The following is an 18,415-nucleotide window of genomic DNA, read 5'->3' as shown; positions in this document are numbered from 1 at the left end:
CTCCTTTCACGATTCCGCAAACCATTTCAGTGTGACATTTAATTTCTTTTTTAAAAAATATATATCATTTGTTCTCAGTCAATATAAAAACAAAGCACATTGCACTTACTGTTCCATAGGAAAGTTTTTTTGTCTTTTTAAATGATTATTGTTGTTGCTCAAGCAGTGTAGTACTGTTTCCTGCCATTGTCCTTGGCTCTTTGCTGTACATCAGATGTAGGTGTTCGTATAGACTGTGTATGAAAGGTCGTTTTGGACTGTGGGTTTGGTTTCTTGGGTTGACTGTTCTACATCGGACATGGCTGGGTAAACAACTCCAGCTGCAGCTCAACGTGGCCTGTTATCTCGGTTGTTCCTAACGTCTATCACTGGTCTCACCAAGTGCTCAGTCCTACTGTGCTATCTCTTTCAAATTGCATGACCAAAAATAGCTAGATTAGTCCCTTTATGTGGTCAGCTCTGGACACGCCACGAACAATCATTCAGAGTATTTCAGGGGATGAAACAGCATGAGTCAGATTGAAAGATGCCTGTGTAAGTATTTGAAGTGGTGCAACGGTTTTGAAGGATAAATTAGTCACAAGACAAAGCGGATGATTTAAATGTCGGGGGAAATATTATAGGAGGATGCGTTTTTCTTTCGTCGAGAGACTGATTCATCGCATTTATTTTTGATATGCCTCTTATCATTCGGTGTCTGCATGAAAGATGTGCAAATGGGATTGCTTGCATCTGTCACTTTTGGTTTAGTGATTTAAAGATTTATAAATGTAAACTGATATGCGCAACTTAAACATTCAAAAAGTAATGATAACTGAAATTGTAGAGGGTCCTTATTCAATAAATAACATCGATTTGTACAGCAATTACTTAGGGAATATTATAGTTGGTCTTAATTGAACCTTCTTGTACTGACTTGCAAAGCAGTTCTTTGGCAAAACTCAAATCTATCTAATCATAAAGACTCATGCTCAATCTCAGTTGTGAATCTGCGTCACTGTTTCAATCTGCATTTTACTTTTTTATTTAATTTTGCAAGCAGCTTATAGAATTTGCCAGCTGGGCGATGAGCTGGGCTCATTGGAGCTTTATCTGGGATTCTCAAGTCAAAGAACTTCATTTCACTGCACCATCATTGAAGCAACACTGTACACAACTTCAGGACAAGAGATGTGTGTGTATGTGTGTCTAAGCAGTCAAAAGTATAGATATGTCTGTCTGGCTATACCCCCAACTGTTTACCTGTAACTTTATTTTTTTCTCCATTAAATTTGTTCTTGTTAGGTTCGGTTTCAATCATCTTGATATGGTTAGACAGTTAAGTTTGTATGAGATACATTGTTCCTTCGCCCCCTCCCCAAATCCCCACCCATACACCGCATGCTTGTTCCCCCTTGCTCTGCAAAGATCAGAGGGTTTAAAATAAAGCCATGCGATGTCCCAATTTTTCCAAGCTTAAGAATCTGTAAAAATTCAGCACAAGGTCTTGTTCCTTTGTATGTATAAAAATAGATTTATCTCTAATGTAATCCTTTCAAAGAGATCGTCCTCTTTGGCTAACACAGCGTCATTTAGAAAAGCAAAAAGCAAAAATGTCTTGAATATAGTTGACCTTATTTAATCTATTAATGTGTGCAGTTGTCTTGATATTGAAAGACATTAGCTCTCCCCCATGGTAAATCATCAGTCTGGGCTCTAACAGACATTTCAACTAGACAGGTTGGCCTTAATGTTTCATCACGGGTGCCATAAATAATCTTCATGCAGTTGGGTTGGGGATATTTTAGAAATGCTATTTTAGTGGTTGTGCCAAACAGATCTGAAGCAAATAAATAAATACTTTTCTGTTGTAAACAGAAGTATAATTATGACACTTTCTTTTCTGCAAGGTTGATTTTGTGCAGTCATCTCTTGATAGGGCAGGAGTTCAAAGTTTCTGCGAAGCTTTTGTGAGAATCAAAGGGTTTTAAAGTAAAACTGAGGAGCGTTTAGCAAAGTTGGAGGAGCTGTTAATATTTCTCCTCACTGGATCAGTGATAATCTTTACATTGCTGGATATCATCACTCGCAGACATGACTCTAAGTCAACTTTAAGTGCTCAGTCTTTAGGAACTGCAGTTTACTTAATCTGCTCTATTCATATTTTTACCCATATATTCTACTGAAATGTAAAACTTTGACCTCATTTGTTCAGGGAGCTTCTATCTATGCACTCAAGAATAATACCGGTGCTCTTGAGTTTTTGCTCATCTGTGTTGTTTCACAGCAGACCTGCTTTGGCCGTTGTTGAGTTCACAATTTTTCAGTAGTAACCCTTTTTTTTTTCAAAAGCATTTAAAATCGAAACAAATTGTCTTTGTCTTCTCTTGACCTTTTGACAAAGGATCTCATGCCGGATGATGGCTGACAGAGCAAAATACAATCATCTGAAAATGATGCAAAAGCAAAACAACACCGGTATTTCCCTTCGACGTGGCTGTGTTATGGTGAAACACTTTTCATCTCGCGCTCTTCTCTCTCATGGCCACCGGAGACTTACTAATGAACACTGTCACCATGGGAGCCCTGCCACTCTGCTCTAAGTTCACAGACAGTCTGCTTGTATTAGATCCATCTTAAGGACCGATTAGAAAAAATACAGCTTTACTGGACTAAATATGTGTAATCTTCTAGTTACTGAACTGTGTTTCTGTGATACATAAGTGTACTATTGTGTTGTTTGTTGTGAGACTGTGAGGGAAAGTGATTCTGATGGCCTTCGAACTACTCTTTTCTGTGACCAGTATTCATTAGTTAACCTAAATCATATTGGGTCTGAGCTGAACAAGCCCAGATAGGGTAGAGAAACTGCCTTTACGCTAGGCACCACCTAATGCAGGTCAGGAAACAGTAGTCAAAGTTTCTAGAAAATGCTTACATACTCGGCTATTATAACCACCTTAAATATTGAATATATAGTTATATTTTAATAGACGTATATAAGAGAACACTGTTTTTTAATTTCATTTTCTTTGATCTAAAAAAACTTGCTGATTCAAAATGCCCAAGTGTAAAAAAAGTGACTACATTCTCTCCAGCGAGATAATGGGAGAGATGGTGGGGTAAGAGTTTGGGTAAATTGCACATATTTCGTTCGCTTAAATTGTTTGATCGTTTTGTTCATCAGTTGTCGCTATTTGCCTGAATTCAATCAAAGCACTCAGTACACATTCTCCGTCACATTCGTTAGACTGTCTCCTAAATAGATCGCTCTTGCCCCTACCCAACAAACCAGCTACGTACCCCTTCTAATTCAATCCAGGCAAATACAGGGAAGGACTAGCATGTTGTGTAAAGAGAAAAGAAAAACTCCACTAGTGTGTGTTTACTTGAAACTCTGACTTGTGTATGCTTGCATATGGATATGTTTGTGTCGTGTGTGTGTGTGCATGTATCTGCGTGTCTGTGTCTGTGATTCCGTTTTTATGAATTTATGTGAGAGAGACTCAGTCCAGGCCCATGTAGAGTGATGGCACAGGGAGCTGCTCTCCCTGCAGGTCGAAGGAGCTGGCGGCAACAGCCTCTCTCTCTCTCTCAGGCCTTGTGCTGCTTACTGGTCTTGAAGGAAACCTGCAGCACGCGGTCACCCAGGCGATAGCCGTTAAGGCTAGCAATAGCCATGGCAGCTTCATCGTAGTTGGTCATGGTGACAAAGCCAAAGCCCTTACATTTGTTGGTGGTGAAGTCACGGATGACCTTGACATTGGTGACTGCACCGAAAGGCCCGAAGAGCTGCCACAGGACACTTTCGTCCGCCTCAGGGGACAGGTTGTACACAAAGATGCACCAGCCGGCTCCAGTTGGACCGGTAAGGTTGACGCCGGCCAAACTGGTCATGCTGTCAATGGTGATGGGTGAGAATCTGGGGAAGAGAGTGGGAGAACTACCATGGGTGTCATTCTGAAGTTCCACACAGCATTCAGTGCTCTATACTGTCTCTAATGAGCGTGTATCTTTGAGAAATGTTAACGCTTGTAGTCAGGCATGGAGTCAGGGGACCCCATCTCCTTCCCCTCTCCTGCACAGTTATGTAGGTAAATATGTGTGGGCACCACAGTGGCTCCAAACTACCTGCTTTCATACAAAATGACACTGTGAGCCCTGAGACAAGACACCCACACAATCTGCATATTTTCTCATTTTCTCTGCTGACCAAAGCCTCTGGAAGAATTAAACACATGAATCACGATGTTCAACGGAAATCACAGTATTGAACAAAACACAGAAACCTAGAGAGGGATGAAAAGCAAATTGGAATCAAATCATACAAAAACTGGAGCAAACAGAGGAGACGCAAACGGAATCTGGTATGTCCATGCTGGTGAAAAAAAGGGGACATTAAAGCAACTGAAACTGACAATGTTAGTTCATAAATAAATACATAGAAATTATTTCTATTAATCAAAACAAAAGAACAAAAGGTTAAACAAAGCCATGCCAGAATACCCTGCTGTCGGAATGCTGCATCATTGCCTAATGCAATTACAGATAGTCTTTTGTTGGCTCAGCTGCTTCTGTAGCATGGTTAAATGGGTTGTGGGCATTAAGAATTATGGCTAGTATCTGATTTTGAGATGAAGTCAGCAGGTGGTATTCCGGGCACTTTGTTTGAGGTTTTATTTTGGCATGGATGCTTTTGAAAGTACACCTTTGGCATTTACCTCTTGACTCCGTAGCTGGCGTTTAGTAAATTGTCGAGTCTGCAACGCAAGAGGGAGAATGAAGGGGATGCAGAAGTTAGTTATGAGATCTACAAAGAAGGGGGGGCTTTCATGTTAACATGTTGCTCCTTCACCAGCTGGCCTCCAGAGGGCATCCTTCACTGCAGCGTAGTCCCAAACCATCCAACCACAAACTGATGATGTGTCAAATTGGCCTGCTGGTTTTTATTTAAGCTCCAGAGTAATATGTTATTTTACATCTACTTATTCAAATTAAGTATTCATACTGAGCAAGTGAGCATTCCAAATCTGGGGGTGTCTACAGTTTGTGAAGTCCCTTAAAAATATTTCATGCTGGAAGCCTTGGAAAACTTTTTATTCATAATTATCCACATAGATGTGGATAACATCTATCATTATGATGCCTAAATGCCTATTAAGTATAGGCGACATTCATTTAACTTTGCTTTTTTTGTTGTATTTGGGAAAAATCTGGTTTCTTACATTGGTTTTGAGCTGTTATTTGGATCGGGTCCCTTTCCCAGTGAAGGGATCACACTGCAGTGTAAAAGAAAGTCAGAGAAAGAAATTGAGAAGGAGGGACACCATATTGCCATTTCCTTCTTTACTAGAACGTAAAAAAAATAGCTTAATATGTATTATAGTGACAGACAATCTGTTATTTATTCTTTAATCATTCTCTGTATTGTTAAACTAGATCACATTTACTAATTTGTGAATGTGCCACTTCAAAAATATTCAGATGCATTTACTCTTAGCCATTCTCTGATGTAGTTTAGAAAAACTTGCTGACTTGGCTACTGACACAGTAATGATATTCCATGTCTTACTAAAACAATGCAACGCTGACACACTTGCAATATTACGAGTTGGATTTGCTATTATTGAGTTTGCTTAAGCTCAACGACAGAGCAGGATAACCTGTGACTTGACCTTGAAATTATATTTATTTACAGACTATCTGTTGGTTAGTAAGGGACTCATACATCGGGTGGTATGAGGTTGGTAAAGGTTCAGTACCTGAAACGCTGAGTCTGGTGGTGGAGGGGTCCCGTGTAGCGACGAGCAGCAGTCTGGTACAGCTGAGTGAGTAAGGCCTGGCCTGTCTTCTGGCTGGGGTTGTTGGCGAACTTGACAGTGATGGGCTCGGCAGCACCCAAAGGCTTCTGTCCGTTCAGTCCTTTGATGGCCTCCTCTGCTTCATTTCTCTTGTCAAACCGGATGAAGCCCACTCCTCGTGATATGCCTGCTCCGAATAGCAAAGCAGGACAGTGTTACTACCTTGGCATCAGTATTGCTTCCTGCAAGCGTGACTGGTCTGACACAGGCTGTATTGATATATAGTTTATCCCAAAAAACTGACTGACAGTACCTGTAACTTGGTCCACTAAGATCCGTGAGGTGATGATCCGACCATATTGGGAGAACAGCTGTTCCATGTCCTTCTGGCTCATTGTTTTAGGGAGTCCACTAACATAAAGGTTGGCATCGCGAATGGAAGCCGAACTAGGCCGGGCATACGATACCTATAACACACAATATAACATAATCACTGTGTTTTGTTTGTTTTTTGTTTGGAACAATTTATAGCAGAAAAAAGAAGAACCGTCACTTTGACTGGAGGCACATGTTAGCTAAAACTAGACTGAGTTTCCAAAAAAATTGTTGCGATTTTGCCTTGTTTAACATTTACAGACCCAGTTGTCTGTTTGGTGTCTGTGGACTTAATCAGAGTTATAATGAGAGCATTGCAGACATGCTATAATGGCCGTAACCGTTACCCACACCGAGTGTCAGCTTTGTTTTGTACTTAAAAAAAAAATCAGCCTTAGTTGATATATTTTCCTGAAATCACCAGTGACTTAATTAGTGCATGGTCATTTTCTAATACATCTGTGTTTATATCCCTTATGGTTTTCTGTTGGTCTACTTTCAGAACATTTTGAGTTAGTGGTGCAGAGCGGGATCTAATTGGCTGTAAAAGCAATAGACACGTTCTCATTTTTGTGTTTATAGGAACACGTGAGCACTTCTGTGACAGATAGTCCAGTCCAGTGCATTGTTAAAAGTGGTGTGTTTGTGTGTGATGGAGAGACAGAGTGAGTGTTGTCTGAGATAGGCTGAGCTGCCCTCCCTGTCCTGCCTCCTTCCTTTGTCTCTATTCTCCAGGGAAGAACAGCTCTACAGGCAAACAGCAAACAATGTGATTGCATCACAAGAATTGCAAGATTCCCAATAACATATAAACATGGTTTTCACACACACCCGCGTGCTATTTGTCTGCATGTATATGGTGTAATGAATGCAAATGTATTTAGAAGTAGTTGCACTATTCTTTGGTTTGTTCTGACACAAAGAAAACAGTGATAACAAGTACTACACATATATTGTAGATATCTTTAGTGTGAATACAGGTGTTCTGATTTTATCCATCACTGCTAAGCACTAGTGTCTATTGTGCACACAGATGGACTGTATGAGCAGGAGGGTTGTGTGTTGGAGTGATTAGGGTGTTCTGGACGAGTCAGGGGGGAGTCACTGTGTTCGGGGAACAGAGGCTGCCCTATAATTAACCCTCTCGCTGTCGCTCCCACAGTACAGATGGTGCCTGAAGCCCATATGGCCTCTAATCCTGTCATTGGGATTCTGCTCTTTGAGCTACCCCCTACCCTTCTACTGCTGCCCCCACCCTAACACCTTCACCCCTTTCTATTGAAGCTTCCTCCAAAATCAGGAAGATGAAACCGGTCTATGGCCGCATGAATTAATGAATTTTGAGATTTAAGAATAAATTACAAAGCAGTTAATTACAGACAAAGTTATCTATGTACAGATACATTAAATATGAATGATCTTATATGATTAACATTGCAGTGTAATAATTATCATGACAGTCTCATTACTTCTGCTCTAGAGTGAAAGTAAATTCACAAGGTTATGTGCACTTTTAATATAATATAAAATATGATTTGTCTGTCTGTTTATCCAAAAAGTAAGCATATACAGTCTGTGACTTCAAGCGAATTGTTTGATCAGCCATAAGCCATTTTGAAGGACAGCTGTTTTAGGATCACCTGCTCTGCTCTTTCAAAAATTTGTTTTTTCAATCCTGCAGTTCATTTCAATCTTTGATCTTCTTTTATTGTGTTCAGGGGACGGAGAGAATCAGTTTTTATGCCCCATCATCTGATTTTGGGACAAAGGAGCCCCCCTAATTAGCCTAGATTGGAGGCAGATGGGCTAACCTGGACTGACCCTCATGCACCACAGTCAGGCTTCCTAATTACATTTCCATCACAATAACCTTTGCATGCTGTCCGCCCCTTGCTTTCTGACCTCCACTTTCTCCTCCTCTTTCAGCCTTTCTCTCACTTCCTTTGTTCTAGCCTTCTGCCCCCTCATCCCCATTTTCTTCCCCTCCCTCTGTCACGTCTGTCACTGCCTCTTTCAGCAACCCCCTTGACAAAATCTACACTTCCTCTCTCTGTCTAGCATGCTGTGAAGAATAAAAAAAAAAACAGAGAGCAAAATTGGTTCAGTTCTGCTTACCTTGATTGTTTTAGTCTGCAATTTGAGACCATTGAGTGTGTTAATAGCCTTGTCTGCATCATTTGGGTCGACATAGTTTACAAAGCCATATCCCAAACTCTGTCCTGGAGACAAAGAGAGAGATATAGATGACGTTTGGGATTCTCCAAAACAACAAACAAAAATCACATTTTTTGGCATGTACAATGTGTTGCACCTGTTATCTTGTCTCTGACTAGCTTGCAGGACTCAATTTCTCCAATGCTACCAAACAAACTTTTGAATTCTTCCTGGGTCATGTTCTGAGGCAGATAGTTGACGATCAGGTTGGTTTTGCTGTCATCTGTGGAGCCGTTTGTGCTGATGACTGGGCCGTTAGGCAGACTGGTTCCGCTTGGACCGTTGGACACCTGGGTTTCCATGGTGCTGATTATCTGCTGAGGAAGAGGGTGGAGTTAGATTCATAATTCACAAAGAGACATGGTGGTGATCGGCGCTGATATAAATATAATATTTATCACACCATTTTGCAAATGCAAATATAACCACGCACACAGACTGTCCACTTTGTCACTGTCAGCAGGAAAGGTCAGGAATCAGCAATGCTAAAATGGAGACGGATACCAGCTATGATTTATTATACCCCACCCACCCCCACTGCACCCCATATTTCCTCCTCTCTCGCTCTCTGCCTCTGGTCCTGCAGATGTCACAGTCCCTTTTCCCTTTCTCCTCCCCTCCCCCCACTCTTTTCCAGGGTCAAACACCATTACATCATTACACAGGGATGGATAATAGTGATGGTAGAAGTGTGTGTGTGTGTGTGTGTGTGTGTGTGTGTGTGTGTGTGTGTGTGTGTGTGTGTGTGTGTGTGTGTGTGTGTGTGTGTGTGTGTGTGTGTGTGTGTGTGTGTGAGGTTGGCAAGAGACTGGGGGAGTTAGGAGTGGCAGAGGTTGAGATTATGGACAAAGGGAAGAAAGCGGCACTGTTAAATGGATTTGGTGCTACAATAAAAGGAGAATACCACGGTTTGGTTAAAAGATAAATCGGGATTACATGTTTGCTCTTCTGCCTTTGTGTTTCCTAGTGGTCAGCTGACAGTGGAGTAAGGGTATGGGTTAGTGTACAGTACTATGCTCATGTCTGCTCTGTTGCTCTGGTGTGCACCATCTTGCTTAACGTCAGCCACGTGGGATTTCAAGGAACATCTGTTTGGTCGCAAACAAAACTTCCTGAATTATTTTCCACCCACTCACTCACAAGCAACACCTACTGCTTGGTGTTTAGAGGAACATATCTAGCGTAAGCCTTCATAGGAAACAGGAACTCTGTTCACATTAAACTACACTGAACTGATGGAGATCGCTCAGCTGTATGAGATTACTGTGGTAGTCTCACATACCATGCTTTAAAAATAACCACCTAAATGTGTAAGTCTATGATTCTCACATTTACTTATTTTTTTTAAGGTCTAAAGTCATTTATTTGGATTTGATTCCCTTCACTTGTCAAAATAAATGAGCGTTCATGTTTTTGAATCGTGACGCTAAACGATCACCTTTATAGCACGGCCCTGCTGTGCCTTTGCACTATATTTTTGAGTACAAAAATTTCAGCTTTTATGTAGCTCAGTAACTCCATAAATTGTCTGAATAAATAACGCTTGCGTGGTGGTGGAGGCCAAAATGTAAATTTTGATGTCAGATTGCTGGATTGAGCTGCTGCAGAACTGGGTGGGTGTTATGCAAGTCAAATGGGCTAAATGAATCTTCTCTTGGATGCTTACAGTGTACTCAGAAGCAACAAAGGGACTTAATTAATAAATCCTCAAAGTTATTTTGAAATTTGCATGCTTGATGGAGAGTTTATTGTAGGTGTCCTTGAAGCACTAAACAGTATAACAGGAACACATATTTCTCTTTAGCTCTTTGAAGCATGTACTTTTAATGGACAATTGATGTTATTTAAAAAAAAATTTATTGGAAAAACCTGGATGGTTAGCAGACAGAATTGACTTGTAACCTCATGTCATCTCTTCTAAAACAAAAATCATATCATTGTTTCTGTGTTAAGACTCATTTTACTGAAAAGGACTCATCTCTTCCTTTGTGTGTTTAATGTATTTGTCATTTCATGTGCTCTCCTTCTTTTTCTAGTCCCCCTAAATAGGTCTGTCTAATGAAACCTGCTTTTTCCCTTGCTTCTATGACCGTCTGTCTTGCTTCGAGCCTCACCTTGACTCACGTTGCCCAGGTAACAGCCCCTCAAAGACTGCATTGTTTCAAATGGCTGAAAAAGCTTTCTTACCGTAGGCTGAGTGTGTGTCTGTTCTCATTAAGAGCGCACAGGTTAGACATTTGTCCGCCTTTTATTCTGTGTATTGTATGGCTTTGTAGGAAATATAAGTCAGATTGACAATGACAAGGGGCGAAGCAGCACAGTGACAGAGTTAAAGCAGCCTAAAAATAAAATACTTCAAACACACATCTACGCACAAACAGCAGATGACATAAAATAGCAATCTGTCAAGCAAAGGTTTTGATGTCCAGCTGTAATGCCAAGTGAATATCACTTGCGTGCCCCTCTAAATGATAATGATGAGATGCACGTCTTGACAAAATAAGGTGGAGTCAAGCGGTTATGTTATTCATCGTAATAATAACCTAGTACATTGTTGTGTGATGTGATGCATCTGACTAACAGAAACACAAACAGCTGAACGTGTCCCAAATATGACAGAAGCATTTCGAGGGAGGGGGAAAAAAACAAAAAACATATTAGAGCAAATTTGACTCGCCAACGAAAATAACCCTCAGCATGGCAGAGCACACATTCCCAGTGAACAGTGTGAAGTTATATAATTCACAGAGCCACCGAGGAAAGGGCTGGGCTCAGAGATTGGCTGACACAAGCAGCAACTGAGATTAAGATTTTCATATAGAAACTGAGAGCAACAGCATGCTTGGAGGTTATTTGAAACAAATAGAATTTTTTTTAAGCTGTCATATTTCATTTTATACACCACCAACAATAAGCAAATACTCTGGATTGCAGTAACCCAATTACTGTGTAATATAGAGAAATTACTGGGATGGGTGCACAACAGCATGAATAATCGCGATATGCTGTAAGTATACACATACTCCAGCTAGTGGCTCCAGAGATTTTTAAGTATTGGTGACAAATACAAAGATCTCTCCAGGGCTAGTTAGATTTCCTAATTGTGTAAACCCTTTGCTGCCTTTCATTACCCATTTTTCTGAATCACTGTCTAAAAAGAATGAAAACAAGCCAAATAAAGACAATTTTTAAAAAATATTTTGCTGTGGTAGCTCTGTGTGTTCCCCCACCTCGACTGCTTTCGTCTATTCTGGGGTTCTGCGAGATCTCCCTTAATATTTAATGTACTGCATCAGCATCGCCTACACATGGTCCCAGACTTGCACGCAAACAAGAGTCCTGCCTCCACTGCCAAACACATGAACCCAGACTCGCACGCAAACGAGAGCCCTGCCTCCACTGCCAAGCACACATTCCACCTACACGGTACACTATTAAATTACAAAACACAGAAGCATTACAAGACTAAATGTAAACGCAGTCTGTGTTCTCTGTCTTCTGATGCATATAAACAGCTTCCCCAATTCATTTCTGCTCCAAATGCACTAAAGGACTCCGGGCTATAATGTACGGAAGAATAACACTTTCCCAGTTTAGCTCATAACATGGGATTTACCACATTAGAGGTTACAGTTTGGATGTAACATCTAGCGTTTTGACACAAAGGTCACGCAAGGGAATTATAAGCTCAGTGTATAGGTAGATTCACTTGCCCTGCCTGTGTTATGTGTATCTTTAAATCACTCAGAATGCACAGTAAATGTATTTAGATAGACACGGAATTAGAATCACAACAAAGATTTATTCTTTTAAGACATAACCTGTACCTATTTCACATTTTAATGCGTTATGTAAAGATTTTTTCTTTTTGATTTTTTCTTTTTTCTGGAAGGCATGAATCAAAAGTAAATGCAAGGCTAAAGTGTAAATGAGCCTTCTAAATAACACAGATTACAGGATTATCCCAAACAAAGGGCATTAGCCACACTCTCTGCAGCTTAAGGGATCATGGTGGCAGCTGTAACACAACAGGACGACAGGAGTCACAGCTCCTGTCAGCCATGCGCTCAGACTCCATCCTATTCTTTACTCCACAGACTACAAATGAAAGATTTCTAACAGATTTCAGCTCTCGGAGGAGCGCCTGTGCACCGCTTTGATAAAATCACAGCAGACAAAGGCGAAGGAGAGAAATCTTGCAAGTCCTCGTAGCATGCGGGTCGCTATCCAGCGTGCTGAAAAAGGGAGTGGCTTTCGGACGGTCTCATTTTGAGGCCGGCGATGACCGTGAATCAACCGAAGACCACCGAATCGTCATTATTATTAACACTAATGGTTTTAATTCGAAGTACGAGCAAAAACAATAAAAATAAAAATAGGACAACAATCTCGATTTGTCTTTTTCTCTTATTTCTCCCTGTTTTAAAAAGCCAAGACTTGTGAGCTCTGCAGGCATTCATGAACCGGAGCGTCTATTTGCTGAATAAACGTATTGAAACGACCAAACAAAAGAGCCACCCGTTCCTCCTCTTCTCTCTCGCAGAGGCTATGGCAGCGCTATGAATATTAATGTAAACAGTGGCGCTTTGTGTGGTGGCCAGGGGGCTGCAGGACTCTCCGGGAACAATGATTGTTACAGTCACCAGCTCCGAGTTAAAAAACGCCACGATAGGTCAAATATAATAAAAGTATTTATTAGCGCTTTAAAATGGGTTACTTTTTCTCTTTTAGAACGGGGCTGTTTTAATTATTTGTTTAATAACTGCCTTTGACATAAAGCATTCTTGAATTCACTATATATTTATATATAATTAATTTACAATGATATATATTTAAAAAAAATGAACTGTCACATAAAATATAGAATTATTTAACTCTTTATGAAATTATCACTGTCGTTGTGTTAGGATTTTGCAAACAAGTAAATTCTATAGTCTCAGAGGAAGATATGTTTTCTAACTCGGCCTGCTGGGTTTATTTGTTGTTAACTATATAAAGTGGTGGGCAACAGGAGGCATTTAACCGCTTATTTGAATGGGATTTTACGTCTCGACCTAGGACCCAGCATAGTTGTAAATAAATGACATTAAGCCTACGCTTATAAACGTTTAAACGTTTTATGTCTGACGTCAGGCTTAAAGATTCACGTTTAAATCTGTGCGACTTAAGATCAAACAGCTGGTTTTAATGTGATGTCCTCGACTGTCCTTGTCCTTGAATTGTGTAAGTGCCTTGGAAAGGTTATCTGACTCAACGCTTTTATTTGCTTGGCACTGCGGTACAGGCATGGGAGACTGCGGACCATGTGGAGGGGAGCCACTGTCGGTGTGACACTGTCTAGGCCTGCAAAAGGACAATAGGTAACGTACAGAGCGAAGAGAAACCACAAGTGCAATTGGAAACGAGACAAAAAGTGGACAACAAATCAGACCGATCCTGTGCACCTCCGTGTTGCACACTTTTTCCGAGCAATATTTCAAATTCCTTGAAATGATCTTACAGGTTATATTTTTTTCGAGGACTATCTGCCTCTCGTCCTGTTTCCTCTGAGTGTTAAATAATTTATTTTGGTTACTATTATTAGCCATAGACTGAGCAGCCTGAACAGTTTATTATGTTTAAATATATCAAGCTCTAATTAATAATTACGCAATCCCCAAAAAACTAAATTAACGGTCATTTTTATTTTTCACTCTAATAAATACTTACTGCTCTCCTGCGCGCAATATTAAGCTTTTTATCTTTAGCCTTTGCGCTTATTCTCTGTTTCTTGGTTATTCATTTGCTTCAATAATTTTATGCAAACGTGTCTGGTCTTAATTCGCCTGTTTGGATAAACTGCATTCAAGCAGAGCATTTGAAGAGGAAAAGCTGAATAGGTCGTTTGAGGCTTCAAGGCCCTTGTTGGGTGCTCAGGTCCAGCAGAGACACGCCCAATCCGACCGTCGGCACACAGCAAAGCTAATTTATCAGCGCTCGTCGGATGAAAGGAGACGAGCGCACTGCGAGCAAGCATGGCCATCTTGTAGCCTACGTGAGCGCTGTGAAACTCGGAGAAATGCGCTTAAAATGGAGATGTCCGTGTGCGGCCTTTACTGTCGCGGCCTCTGAGATTTCCAGCCCATTTACTCGGTTACATCGCAACGAGAACCCGGAGGAATTTGGACTTTGTCTGATTCAATGCTAACCAATGGGTGCGTAATCTCTCTCCTCCCCCTCCCTCTCACGGAGTGACTCGACCCTTTTTCCCTCCCTTTGCCTCGCTGGATGGGCCCTCAGCCTCCGAGGCATCATGTTTTGTCTCAGAAAGCCGTCTCCAGCATCCTTGTTCTGCACCAGGCAGAGAAAGCCCGTCCTCCCCCCGCGCTGAACCGCCTCATGGCATTTCTCCCTCTCCATCACTCCGACCCTGCAGGATTCCTACATCTTGACTGCTTATTACGAAAGAACTATAACCAGAGCTGCGACATTTAGGCACTTGTAGTAGCTATGATGCTAAAACGTAAAACGTGTGCTACAGAAAATGGCAGGGGAAAAAAAGAAAAAGAGAATTCTTTCAACGCGGAGGATGACTGCAGGCTGGAGCGCAGCCGGCATGGCGCATCACTCAGTATGAGATTACTAACTGCCTGTATGGATTGTTAATCTTATCGTAATAATAAGGCGTCGCATATTGGACTTAAACTTTTGACTCTAATCCCAACACTCCTGCATGTCTTGGCACAACCACAGATCTGGGTTTTAATCTCCACAAAAAAAAGCATGAGTAAAAAAAACGATGTTACATGGATCTGTCTACGACTAGCTGCATCACATGTGTACACAAAGGGACTGAGATAGAATGTAAGCTACAGCATCTCCCTCACAAATATAAAAGAAATAGAGGCATACGTACAGTAACCATTCTTGACGTACAATGAAAGAAATCTAGGTCCTCCTTTGCACTGGTCTTGAATCTGAAGGCTGAGTCTCTTATATGCTCTTCGGCCTTTATGTTATTTGGCCCTTATGTTCTGTCAGGAGTGAAACTTAAAAGAAAAAAAAAGAAAAAAAGGAAAAAAATACAATCTTCGCCAAGGGATCTCAGCCCTCTGAGATTGTATGTGTCCTCTATAGGATGAAATGAGGAGAAAGGGCTTTTCTACTGGATGATGATGAGGGAGAGCGTTCTCTCCGAGTGGCGTGGGTGATGGTTCAGAAAAAAAGAGAAGCAGTGATCCTCAGCAGGGTGTGTCCAGGGGAGGGTGTTCTGGTTCTGCTGTTTTTTTGTGTGTAATTCCTTGCTCCTCTCGCAGTCTCCTTCTGTGCCTCTGCTGCAATGTTCTTCTTTTATGCGTCCTCCTGGCTGGCAGAGCGCGCTGCTGATTGGCTATTTGTGCAGGGAGGGTACTACATGGCAGCCATTGCAATGCGCTCGTCTCCCATTATCCCCTTCAGGAGAGATCACCGAGAGTCCTCCCCCTCTTCCATCCCTGCCCTTCCATCTCTCCACTCCCTCCTTCTCGCTGCCCTTCCTTTCTTCCTGCCCCCCTCTTCACACACACACACACGCAGAGCAGTGTGAATAGGGCTCCACCTGCACTTTCAGAACAGATGGGTGCAGAAGAAGACAGTGGACTTGTCTCTCTCATTCCCCACACTTTGCACTCACTTCGGCCTCAGCACAGCCCCTTCCTTTCTCTCTTAGTCTTCATTTAGGCCTGCCTGACACCATAGCAAACAACTACGCTCCATAGGCCTTTGTCTTTCCAAATAAAAGCAATGTAGAGTGAAGATCAACAGACTTTCTCAGTCCACATTCATAGTTGTGAAGCAAAAAGGAAGACTAGAGAGCTATGCCACAATTTGGCGTGAATTGCAGATACACACAAAGCCTAAGATCCATACGATGGCTGATGATTTCTGGACATCTCATATGCAAGGCAGATGGTTAGCTATAGAGTCAGGTGCAGACGTGGGAATAACAAATTAGATAGCCCTCAAATTAATTCAGGTCTTTTCATTTAAAAATTGAGAAAGGTACAGTTGTAATTCACATCAAGCTGTGCCAAATAGTCTTTTTTTTTCTTTGCTTTATGATCAGAAATGTGGCCGGTAGTGATTTTTGTCTTGCTTTACGATTCCAATATCCCCATCCTTAGTAGTTATCAGCCCTCTCTGCCCACCTCCTGCTGCTCACTCCTATGTCCCTTGCTGTGTGGTGAGTGCTCACTGAGACATGCTGTTTGGGCTCATCTATAATGCATCCCCTGCCCCGGGACATCATGTGTGACAAATGACCTATTTCTGTGCAGACCCCCATAGGGCCTTGACCTGAGGGGGTGGGTGGAGTATGCGTGCGAGTATGCATAAATCAGTGTATGTTTGTTTATTTGTGCATGAGGCTATGGTTTTTGTTGATGTGAGGAATTGAGATGATGAATGAAGGTTGGTGCTGTGCGTGGAATTAATGCCTCCTGAGTCTTTTTTAACTGCGGATGAGTAGTAAAAGTGTGCCGATTGGTTCATCTCCTCTCCTTTGCTCTCCCTAAGTGACACTGAGGAACCTTCAGGTATCTGTGGTGTTACCATCTGTGGGTGGATGTTGGCTTACTTTCATAATAAAATACAGGGCAGGAATCAGAAAGAACTCATTTAATTTTACTTTGTGTCTCTTACTGTTCTTCACACCTTACAGTCCCGATCACTCTTGTAGACCCCCCTCTTCCTTTCTGTCATTGTCCCACAGCTCTCTTCCAGTTAGATTCTGAACATGGGCTCTGTCTGATATTTTACATAATTGCCTTACATAAGTAGCAAGCTTGGCTCAGAGCTTGGATGATATTAGCGGAGATGAATATTGCATGAGGAAAGCACTCGTTAAGCGTTAATAAGAGGATAGAGATGGAGCCCCACTGTCAGTCTGTCTTAACCCCGCCCCCACCATTCTGACAAGCAGTGACTCAACTCAGCCTGGATGCGTTGGAGCCTTTGAGTCAGTTTGTTAAAGAGGGAGTGTGCATGTGTGTGCAATAGCACACATGCACGTACGCTTCTACTGGCGTACATGGACGTCTGAGGTGAGACGACGAGATTCGGTCATTAGGTGCTTGTGTTTTTTCCACCTTTGTTTGCTGAATAAAAGCGGCTCTTGTAACACAAAGGCGCCCAGGACTGTCAACTGACTGCAGGCCCACTTACAGTTCACACTTAATGTGAATAAATGGGCTTAATTGTGGCCCCTCATTAGAGCCCTGGTTAGTAGCACGGCAGCTGAATCCTCCTCTGTGAATAAGAGGGCATTTAAAGCTCCTATTGTGTATTACTGAATCAAAGGATCAAGCATTGGTTTTGCTTAAAAACCTTTTTGTTATTCCACTGATTATTTTCTTATTGTTGAGGGTTCTCCACTAGTGATGATTAGGAGTCTTGTTGGGGTGGTCCTTTTCTCTTTGTATATTGTGGAATGCACCTTGATGCCAAAGAGCTGAATAAAATTAATACACTGATTTTGAAGACCGTCAGCATTCATAGGAAGCTGCTAACTCTTCAAATAGCCTAGAAAGTACAACAGGAGCAAAAATTGATGCATCTTTTATGATACATTTTTATATATACAGTAGATCTGCCAATACAGTGATAAATATGTCATATATTAGACATCTGGGTGGTGAATATAGGTTTGTTGAAGAATTGAGGTCTAAATTCGTTAGGTTGGATTTTCTGTTCTTCATCTTTTTTATTCTCACAGTATTACGTCAAAAACCAGTGCCTGTTGCCATTGCCCTGTGGTAAGGTAGTGGCCTTGTGTGTGTGTGTGTGTGTGTGTGTGTGTGTGTGTGTGTGTGTGTGTGTGTGTGTGTGTGTGTGTGTGTGTGTGTGTGTGAGAGAGAGAGAGAGAGAGAGACAGAGAGAGAGAGAGAGAGGAGACAGGCGGAGTGAGAGAGTCACACTATGACAGCGTATCAGGGGGATGGGTAGGCTGATTCAGCCTCAGGTCTGGTTAATTCGGTGGTCTCTCCACCAGGCCTGACTCTTGGCAGTCCAGGGTTCTGTGGCAGCAGCAA

The 18,415-nt window shown here is 41.7% G+C and overlaps 1 protein-coding gene across 23 annotated transcripts; it reads right to left on the bottom strand.

The window, feature by feature from the left end:
• Positions 1–2,366: 2,366 nt before the first annotated feature.
• Positions 2,367–15,724, bottom strand: elavl3 (ELAV like neuron-specific RNA binding protein 3). Of its 23 annotated transcripts, none has more exons than XM_026164575.2 (8): positions 15,265–15,724; positions 8,467–8,683; positions 8,271–8,374; positions 6,094–6,247; positions 5,742–5,970; positions 5,205–5,258; positions 4,701–4,739; positions 2,367–3,922 (listed from the first exon to the last, which is right to left on the bottom strand). In XM_026164575.2, exons 1-8 carry the CDS (start codon positions 15,271–15,273, stop codon positions 3,574–3,576), a joined length of 1,155 nt encoding a protein of 384 aa, XP_026020360.1. In that variant the 5' UTR covers positions 15,274–15,724; the 3' UTR covers positions 2,367–3,573. The 23 variants fall into 23 exon arrangements, with proteins under 23 accessions (XP_026020360.1, XP_080156345.1, XP_080156347.1 ...); XM_080300219.1 differs by having other exon boundaries at positions 5,742–5,967; XM_080300221.1 differs by having other exon boundaries at positions 2,367–3,901; positions 5,742–5,967.
• Between the last annotated feature and the right edge of the window lie 2,691 nt (positions 15,725–18,415).

The sequence above is a fragment of the Astatotilapia calliptera genome, chromosome 4, assembly GCF_964374335.1.
Source record: "Astatotilapia calliptera chromosome 4, fAstCal68.1, whole genome shotgun sequence".
Lineage (NCBI taxonomy): Eukaryota > Metazoa > Chordata > Actinopteri > Cichliformes > Cichlidae > Astatotilapia > Astatotilapia calliptera.
Note: the sequence above shows the minus strand (reverse complement) of the source record. Positions and strands in the feature narration are given on the sequence as shown.

Bases quoted from the DNA above. Each gene is read 5' to 3' on its own strand.
- elavl3 (XM_026164574.2), bottom strand. The intron at 5,259-5,741 runs GTACTGAACCTT...TTTACACTGCAG, and splicing joins CACCAGACTCAGCGTTTCAG to TGTGATCCCTTCACTGGGAA. The intron at 3,923-4,700 runs GTAAATGCCAAA...CACCCATGGTAG, and splicing joins GCCAGCTACGGAGTCAAGAG to TTCTCCCACTCTCTTCCCCA.